General features: G+C 44.4%; 1 protein-coding gene across 1 annotated transcript; it reads right to left on the bottom strand.

The window, feature by feature from the left end:
* Positions 1-6,003: 6,003 nt before the first annotated feature.
* Positions 6,004-8,490, bottom strand: LOC119724008 (uncharacterized protein DDB_G0271670-like; the record flags this gene model as incomplete). The annotated part of the gene is made up of 2 exons (XM_038194928.1): positions 8,440-8,490; positions 6,004-7,356 (listed from the first exon to the last, which is right to left on the bottom strand). Coding segments are annotated over exons 1-2 (1,404 nt in total), but the record flags the coding sequence as incomplete, so codon positions are not given.
* Positions 8,491-9,402: the final 912 nt, after the last annotated feature.

Raw genomic sequence — 9,402 nt, 5'->3', positions numbered from 1 at the left:
AGGTGGTGGTGGAGGAGGAGGTGGTGGAGGTGGCAACAAGCCAGGCAATGGAGGTGGTGGTGGAGGCGGCGGTGGTGGAGGTGGCCACAAGCCCGGTAATGGAGGTGGTGGTGGAGGAGGAGGCGGTGGAGGTGGCAACAAGCCGGTAATGGAGGCGGTGGTGGAGGCGGCGGCGGTGGAGGTGGCCACAAGCCCGGTAATGGAGGTGGTGGAGGAGGAGGAGGCGGTGGAGGTGGCAACAAGCCCGGTAATGGAGGCGGAGGTGGTGGTGGTGGAGGAGGTGGGGGAGGAGGTGGGGGAGGTGGTGGAGGAGGTGGAGGAGGTGGGGGAGGTGGTGGCGGAGGCGGGGGTGGTGGTTGGGGTGGAGGCGGTGGTGGTGGATGGAATTGGGGTAAAAACTAGTGAAGATGGAAAGAAAATAAAAGCTATTGCTCGTTTCTTACTTGATAATTTTTGCAGCAAACCGTTTTTATAAAATTTATGGAAAACTTTTTTCCCCAAATTCGGATGAAGAATTTGATTTAATTTAATTTAAAGAATTTCTCTGTTATATTTTGGTCATTTTCCTCTCATGTAGGACCTACATTGACTTCCTATAAATTGCATGGGCATTAACTTGCAACTGAAAGACAACAATTGCAGTGGCAGAGTTCTTTGCGATCGATTTTGCGACTGTCTGCGAATGCTTGCCGGTTTTTTTTTAATTACAACTTTCAATGCGCGCGTTTCTCACAATCCTAATGGAAACAAGGCCCATAATTTTCTTTTATGAGCAGTCATTAAAGCTTTTTGCGTATGTCAGTAGAGTAATTTAAGTATTTTGGGTAGATTGCTTTGCTAGTCATGATCTTGCAAAATTGAAATTTGAATTGCAAAAAATGCTAACTTTTTAATGTATTCTTGGTTTGAAGTATACAGTCTTTCATTTCTACAACATTTTTAAGAACTTTTCTTCCTGAATAAACCTTAAAAAGCGTGTGAAACAATCGAAGGGTGTTGTACGTTGTGATAATGCATGCTTTGGTGTATTGCTACTGTTATTATTTTTTTCTGGGATCAAATCATCTCAGTCTCTGGTTTTTATTTTCAGAATTAACAGGAAAGACGCAAAATCCTTGTCGTTATCAGTTGTTTTCAGTTTCAAAGAGCGAGAATCTACAAGGTCCTCTTCCATTCTTTCCTTCAGGAAAGACGCAAAATCCTTGATTCTTGTTATCAATTGTTTTAAGTTTTCAAAGAGAGAGAATCTACAAGGTCCTCTTCCATTCTTACTGGCAAGAAGAAGCTCTTAAAACTTACCGAGGCATGGGCCTAGATTATTAAGACATAAACTGTGCAGGAAAACAATGAAACTTCTTAAGTCTTATCGCTAAGTGGTTATCAAGCGAAGTGTACGGTAAAAGTTGCTGGGGTCTAAAGCTCCCTCAATTCTGCAATGTACTTATGATTGAATTGTAAGGATCTGGAAGGGTTATTGTATTTACTGTCTTAAGATCGAAGTGGGCCGCAAGTTGTTGTCTATACTGTCATGGAGCAAGATACATTAACCTTAAAGGGAATCTACATCATTGGCTTTGCTGTAATATTCAGAAATGAACTATTTGAGGGGTTAGTATAATAGATCTAATATTGTTACACCGACATGTTTGAAGTTTTGTGTTAAAAAATGCTGGAAAAACCAAGAAAAACAAAAATGTTCAATTAGTCTGGCTCTCCGACTGCACTAAAGATGAAATGGATCAATTTATGGATGCCGGAAAATTGGAACCAGTCTAGCTGGCCTGCACCCGTTCATGAACATGTAACCAATAGCAAACAAAAGTTGGACGGAAAAAAAAAGTAAATTGGAGCAGTAGTTGAAAAATAGTCTGGTTTTTCCAACGGTGGTCGGCCGACCACCGTAAGAAATTTATACAAAAATACCACTTTTCTTGAAAATAACTTCACACCGGGTGCCATAATTTTACAGGATGATTTAGACTGTCATTTACCAACATCCTAGTTAGGGTATTTGGAAAAATTTGGTAGTTTTGTTGTTAGTTGTTTCCAAATGTTGTATATTCCCTTTAATACTGATAATATGAAGGCCCTGGACTCAGACAAAAAACAAACATGATGAAATGAAATTCCATTGATTTGAATCTGCACGGGGAACACACCAATGTTGACTGATAAAAAACAAATAACACAACATTTTTTTTAAACTTGAAATCAGGTTCGTGTCGGGGTCGGGTATTTTGTTGGTGACCTAAAAGCTCAATGTCATGTTCGTGCGGGGGAGGGGGGGGGGGGGGAGAGGGGGCGGGGGGGGGGGGGGAAGCCTTCTTGCCTTGTACATGCACGCTTACAATAATTGTGTAAACATTGAACAGTACGCGTGAACCAGGCAGATGTCCTACACGTTTCCACCTCGTTAAGCGTGGCTTTCAGTTCAAGCAAAATAGCCATCTGTGTTATATTTTGAAAATTTTAACGTCGAGGCACTTCAAACACTCAGCATGCAAATCTTAACAGCCGAGGACTAAAAGCAGTTTTAAAGACATTTTTTGTTGTCGCAAGAAGGCAGACAATACGCGGGGTCGCTCTGGGTCGATGGGCTAGTAAGCTTAAGTAAAAAAATTATGCCATTTCAAATGATTGAGTGAAGTTTGGATAGTTTTCTATATAATCCCATACTTTCCAGAACAACTTTAATCGTGGGAGGGAAAGAAAATTAATTTAATAATTTTATTTAATAATCAACCATGGCCAGAAAAAAGACGGCGCAAACTTCCAGAGCCATGATAAGCTAATTTAGTACGTTCAGAAAAGACTAAGACACAACTTGCTCATAGCAGTTTTACTAGTGCATTCCGGCCAACTTAAAACAAATCAATGTTTAAGTGATGAACAAATTGCACCCTGATTGCAGGTTTATGGCGTACCCTAAAGGGTGTTGCGACCATTCAGCCCAACTAAATCACCCTAAAATAAATATCAACGGGGAAAGGTCATGCCAATCAATTGGTATTTGCTCAAGATTGGGTCCCTCTGAAGTAATATAAAAACCACGGGAACTTTCGGCGACCCCCAATACACTCAAGGCCCGTCTGGCCCTGAAACCAACTTGGTCGGACTCTCAATTATTCACCAGAAAAAAATCCTGCACGGGGCGAACTTTCCCCGGTATAGAATCGTCGTTTTGTGGAGTCGGGAATTTTCAGATTGGTTCGCCGAAAGTCCGGGACGTGGGTGGAATCGTCGGCGTCCACGATGGGGGCTCCAGCCGCGAGGCCCCGACAAGTGTTCACTGTCGCCCTGCTGGTCCTGTGCCTGAGTATCGGTGTCTCGTCCAGGCCCGTTGCGAAGTCTTTCCGCTCGTAAAGCGCTCGGAGGGCGAGTTGCAGGAGACAGAGCCAAACGCAGAACTTCTTGTGAGTGGAATCTTTTTTTTTGTTATAAAAAAAAAAGATATATCATTCGAGCTGTAAAATAAGGAAAACTCCTTATTTAAAATTGTATCAATATGTATTAAACATCTTGACGTATTGCCCGCCCCATTGTTTAGTCCAAAGAATATTTACATACATTTGCTGAATTTATATTGCATGTTCCGGCACGTTGTCTGGCATTATGATAACGAATCGGGACAAAAAATGCTCGGCCAATTCGTGGTGTAAATTAGAATCCAAATCGGGATTCCTTTTTTCTGTTGCACGTTGAATATGCAAATTTCTTAAAACTTTGCCACACTTTTCGTTACACCCCATCCCATTTTTGGGCAAAAACGTTCCTGAGCGTTTTTGATTGGAAAATTGGTTAATCCCTGATTCGATCATTGAACTGCATCAAGTGCAGGTTTTGGAAAAGGAGAACACTGAATTTTTGTCATAAAATATAGTTCAAAAATTCCCGACATATATAAAGTTCAAAAATGAATATCAAAAAAAAATAAAAAAAAATAAGACTGTAATAGTTTCCTATCCAGTGCCTTTTGCCCCATCCTTTTTACAACCAATTGAACAGTATTATTCCCGACATTCGTGATTGGAATTGCGTGGGCTAAACACCCCACACCCCTAAATACCAAACCTGAAAGACGGTCACAAACAAACACCGAGGATTATATTTTTTCATTGACAACGTTCAAGGAGAAGGGGTTGGGCTTGGGTTGGTCAGGTAGATCAAGCCAAAAGTGTTTTTTTTCACCCACGGCCGTCCCAACCTGAGTGCTTGGGAACTCTCAAGGGTCTGTCCCTAGGGTTATCAGTATAGCCTTTTAACATTTACTCACTCGTAGGGTTGGGAGCTGTTTGTTGGCTGAATGATAACGCGTCTATCTTTCCAAAGATAATACAAAGAATGCTAAGAGTTTCATTTTAATAAATAACACCAAAGCACTGAGAAAGAAATTAGAAGAAAACCCAGTCATTAAATAGCGATATGATGGGGTTTTGAACACCATTATTCGAGGGAAAATACTTGTACCTTCTTTTGTCGACCTTAAAGGGAATGTACATCATTGGCTTTTGCTGTAATTTTCAGAAATGAACTATTTGAAGGGGGAGTATAATAGATCGAATTTTGTTACACTGACATGTTTGAAGTTTTTTGTTCGAAAATGCTGGAAAAACCAAGAAAAACAAAACTGTTCAAGTAGTCTGGTTCCCTGACTCCACTAAAGATAAAATGGATCAATTTCCAGATGCCGGAAAATTGTAAGGTAAGGGAACAAGTCTAGCTGGCCTGCACCCGTTCATGAATATGTAACCAATAGCAAACAAAATTTGAACTGAATAAAAAATGGTAAATTTGGAGCAGTAGTTGCAAAATAGTTAGGTTTTTCCAACGGTGGTCGGCCGACCACCGCTGGAAACGGAAGCCCCTGGAAACGGATGCTTTTGACTGTCATTTACCAACATCCTAGTAAGGTGTTTCGTAAAAACTTGGTAGTTTTATTTTTGATGTTTGCAAATGTTGTATGTTCCCTTTAATGGCTGGTTAATACATAAGTACATTTTTCCTAATGCATGTTCTATTACTATTATTATTGTCTCCCTGGATGTTTTTTTATTAGAAGCGACGGAATCACTTATTAAAGCGTTCCGCCAGGTTAAATAAGAAATAATTGGATAAAAACTAACAATAAACGTTTAGAAATTCAGCATACTAAAAAAGAGGAAGTCTGGTCTGTTTCTAAAGCGTCGATATGCCTTTCAACACAGGTATGCAAGGAGATATGATTATAAAGAAAGACAACAAACTACAAGAAAGAAATGATAAAGTTTTGAGAAGTGTTTCAAAATAGGTATACACTTGTAAAGCGTATCAGCCATAGGCCAATTGCAGGTGTGTGTGTGTGTGTTTTTCAGTTGACACATAGGTGAACGTTGTCTTATTTATTTCCTTTCTCCTTCAAACATTAAAGCGGATACTTCAGGAGGAGGATGACAATGAGGTTCAGAAGAAGGAAGCCAACGAAATACCTGCCCTTTTGGAGCAAAGGAAGGTGGCTCTGCTTGAGAGAATGTCTACGAACGAAGTAGAGACAACAGATGATGAGACTAGCAAACCCGATGAACGTTTTTTTAATTGGGGAGCAGGAGGAGGCTGGGGCGGTGGTGGAGGTGGTGGAGGTGGAGGTGGTGGAGGAGGTGGTGGCGGTGGAGGAGGAGGTGGAGGAAATAGACCTGGTGGAGGAGGTGGTGGTGGAGGTGGTGGTGGAGGAGGTGGAGGTGGTGGCGGGGGAGGAGGAGGTGGAGGAAATAGACCTGGTGGAGGAAATAGACCTGGTGGAGGGGGGGTGGCGGTGGAGGTGGAGGAGGTGGAGGTGGTGGCGGGGGAGGAGGAGGTGGGGGAGGTGGAGGTGGTGGCGGTGGAGGAGGAGGTGGAGGAAACAGACCTGGTGGAGGAGGTGGTGGTGGAGGTGGTGGTGGAGGAGGTGGAGGTGGTGGCGGTGGAGGAGGAGGTGGAGGAAATAGACCTGGTGGAGGAAATAGACCTGGTGGAGGAGGTGGTGGTGGAGGTGGTGGTGGAGGAGGTGGAGGTGGTGGCGGTGGAGGAGGAGGTGGAGGAAATAGACCTGGTGGAGGAAATAGACCTGGTGGAGGAGGTGGTGGTGGAGGTGGGGGAGGTGGAGGTGGTGGCGGTGGAGGAGGAGGTGGAGGAAATAGACCTGGTGGAGGAAATAGACCTGGTGGAGGAGGTGGTGGTGGAGGTGGGGGAGGTGGAGGTGGTGGCGGTGGAGGAGGAGGTGGAGGAAATAGACCTGGTGGAGGAAATAGACCTGGTGGAGGAGGTGGTGGTGGAGGTGGAGGAGGAGGAGGTGGAGGTGGGGGAGGTGGAGGTGGTGGCGGTGGAGGAGGAGGTGGAGGAAATAGACCTGGTGGAGGAAATAGACCTGGTGGAGGAAATAGACCTGGTGGAGGAGGTGGTGGTGGAGGTGGGGGAGGTGGAGGTGGTGGCGGTGGAGGAGGAGGTGGAGGAAATAGACCTGGTGGAGGAAATAGACCTGGTGGAGGAGGTGGTGGTGGAGGTGGAGGAGGAGGAGGAGGAGGCGGGGGAGGTGGAGGTGGTGGCGGTGGAGGAGGAGGTGGAGGAAATAGACCTGGTGGAGGAAATAGACCTGGTGGAGGAGGTGGTGGTGGAGGTGGTGGTGGAGGAGGTGGAGGCGGTGGAGGAAATAGACCTGGTGGAGGAAATAGACCTGGTGGAGGAGGTGGTGGTGGAGGTGGTGGTGGAGGAGGTGGAGGTGGTGGCGGTGGAGGAGGAGGTGGAGGAAATAGACCTGGTGGAGGAAATAGACCTGGTGGAGGAGGTGGTGGTGGAGGTGGTGGTGGAGGAGGTGGAGGTGGTGGCGGTGGAGGTGGAGGAAATAGACCTGGTGGAGGTTGTAACAGACCTGGTGGAGGAGGGGAGGAGGTGGAGGTGGTGGCGGTGGTGGAGGAGGAGGAGGCGGTGGTGGAGGTGGAGGTAACAAACCTGGTGGAGGAGGGGGGTGGAGGTGGTGGAGGTGGAGGAGGAGGTGGTGGAGGTAATAGACCTGGTGGAGGAGGTGGAGGAGGCGGTGGTGGAGGTGGAGGCGGTGGAGGAGGAGGTGGTGGAGGAGGAGGTGGAGGTGGTGGAGGTAATAGACCTGGTGGAGGAGGCGGTGGTGGAGGTGGTGGTGGAGGTGGAGGCGGTGGAGGAGGAGGTGGTGGAGGAGGAGGTGGAGGTGGTGGAGGAGGAGGTGGTGGTGGAGGTGGAGGAGGCGGAGGTAATAGACCACAGCCGCCAAAACCGAAGCCTCCAAAGCCCCAACCTCCAAGCCAAAGCCTCCGAAGCCGCAGCCACCAAAGCCAGAGCCTCCGAAGCCCCAGCCGCCAAACCCTTGGAGACCTAGCAGCAGCAGCAGCAGCGGGAGTAAAAGCAGTAAGGGCAGTCATAGGCATAGCCATGGCAGTAGGAGCCACGGCAAGAAGAGCCACGGGAAGAAGAGCAAGGGAAAAAAAGAGTAAGGGAAAAGGTCACAGGAAGGGGCGAAGTGCCGTCTATGGCTTGCCGGCTCTTTGGCGCCCGGTTGCCCTGCCCTAAATATGGACTGACTTTATCTTTAAGATTGTAGCTAGTTTGATAATTTAAATACGGACTGACTATATCTTTAAGATTGTAGCTAGTTTTGATAATTTAAAGAAAAGCATATTAAATTATCACGAGTATATTTGCTTTCCTCTTTAGTCACATTAAAACTAATGCAGCAAGCAAGTCACTTTTTGTCAGGTTCCTTGAAGCCGGTCATCAGGTTGCAAGTACCAAGCTTTTAAGGCACCAGACAATAATTGTGGCTATAACCCATTTCTGAAAAACTAAAAATGCTATTGTAAGATGTTAAATTTTCAAGGCACCTACACAATTGCTCGAATGAAACAAGGTATCTTGTGTTAAAGGATAATGTTTATTGCCCACATTGGGATCTGTTTATGTTTAGTGTGGATCACATTTTAAATTGATTGCTTGTAGTTTGGAACCCTTAAATAGTTGGACGGAATGTTTATGTGATTATGCCTTTTAGATTTATAGGGCAATTAAATGCTATAATACAAATTCTTTTGTGGTAAGAGATTGAAATCGGACACATGCTAAATACTTCAAAGAATAACAACCACGTTCAGCTTTTACCAAGCTAGAATTGCTGGATCTTATAAGGTGCCGTGTTTGTTGATGCCTCTGTTTTGTTACGCGCCACTTGGTTGTCTCCTTGATAACTCCACTCAGTCTTTCATTAATATTTGATCAAAGATAAATTGATCATAGAAATTCTGTTTGATCTTGCATAGAGGCCCACTAAATCAGTTTGTTTAGGCAACATGTAATAGAGTACCTGTAGATCAAAAGGTTTCCATTAGGAACCAAAGGTCTTATCAACGTTTGGACAAATATGCACCTATCGTAAAAAAAATACTGACAACGATTGGGCAGTACCTTTATGACAAGGTCAACTGTACATGGGCTTTTTTGCGATGTGTAAACCATCATTTTCTTTGGAAATTTCTACTAATAAATAACTATGTACTTGTAGACATTATTTTTATGTCATGGCTGCATGTTTTCATTTTGTAATATCAATTGAATTAATTCTCATTTCCGATTTTGACTTAAACCAAAGTCAATAAATCTGTTTCTTTTATAAGGAACAGATTTATTCAACATTTAAAAGAGATTTTAAAAGACATTTACTTAAAAAATAATTGTAGGGATCTTTATCATGTATGTATTCTATACCCATACTTCGACGTTTAGTACTGCCTATTCTTTGCAGAGTTCAGAAGCTCAAACCACTGTGATACATTTAAAAAAAAATCCTTTTAAAGAAAAAGAAGGCAGATTAAGTGTTATATAGAGCAAATGGCGGGAAAAGATTGACATATCCAGGCAACGAAGGAAAGCGGTCCTGACTGTGTGTATTGACACGGACTGTGTACGCATCGGCGGGGCCGAAGCCCTACAAAGACCAGTAGCGCGCAGTGACGAGCTCTGCAAATATCCGACCGGCCCGCTTGTCCTAAAAATCAATTTACTTCATCATAACGGGGAGTTGCTTTTGCTATCCGAAACTCAACGGTGGAACAATCTGCTCTCTGGACTTCCTAGCAACTCTGTTGAATTTACATGAACAGGATGATTGCAGAATCTTCCAAGCAGGGCCGATTGAGTAACAAATGCTGCCTTTCAGCAGACAAACAAAACGACACACCAACTCGGCGATAACATGTGTTTGTTCCAATTTAGTTCAATTTGATAGATTTCATGTACTGAACATCCACACAACCTACCTACAGACAAACATATAGATAAACTATCTTGGCAATTTATTCTGTTGCTCCGCTTTGAAGACATTTTACAATGTAGACACTTCATACACGCACCCTACCAACAGACAATATG

This window comes from Patiria miniata, unplaced genomic scaffold, assembly GCF_015706575.1.
Source record: "Patiria miniata isolate m_02_andy unplaced genomic scaffold, ASM1570657v1 HiC_scaffold_17, whole genome shotgun sequence".
Lineage (NCBI taxonomy): Eukaryota > Metazoa > Echinodermata > Asteroidea > Valvatida > Asterinidae > Patiria > Patiria miniata.
Note: the sequence above shows the minus strand (reverse complement) of the source record. Positions and strands in the feature narration are given on the sequence as shown.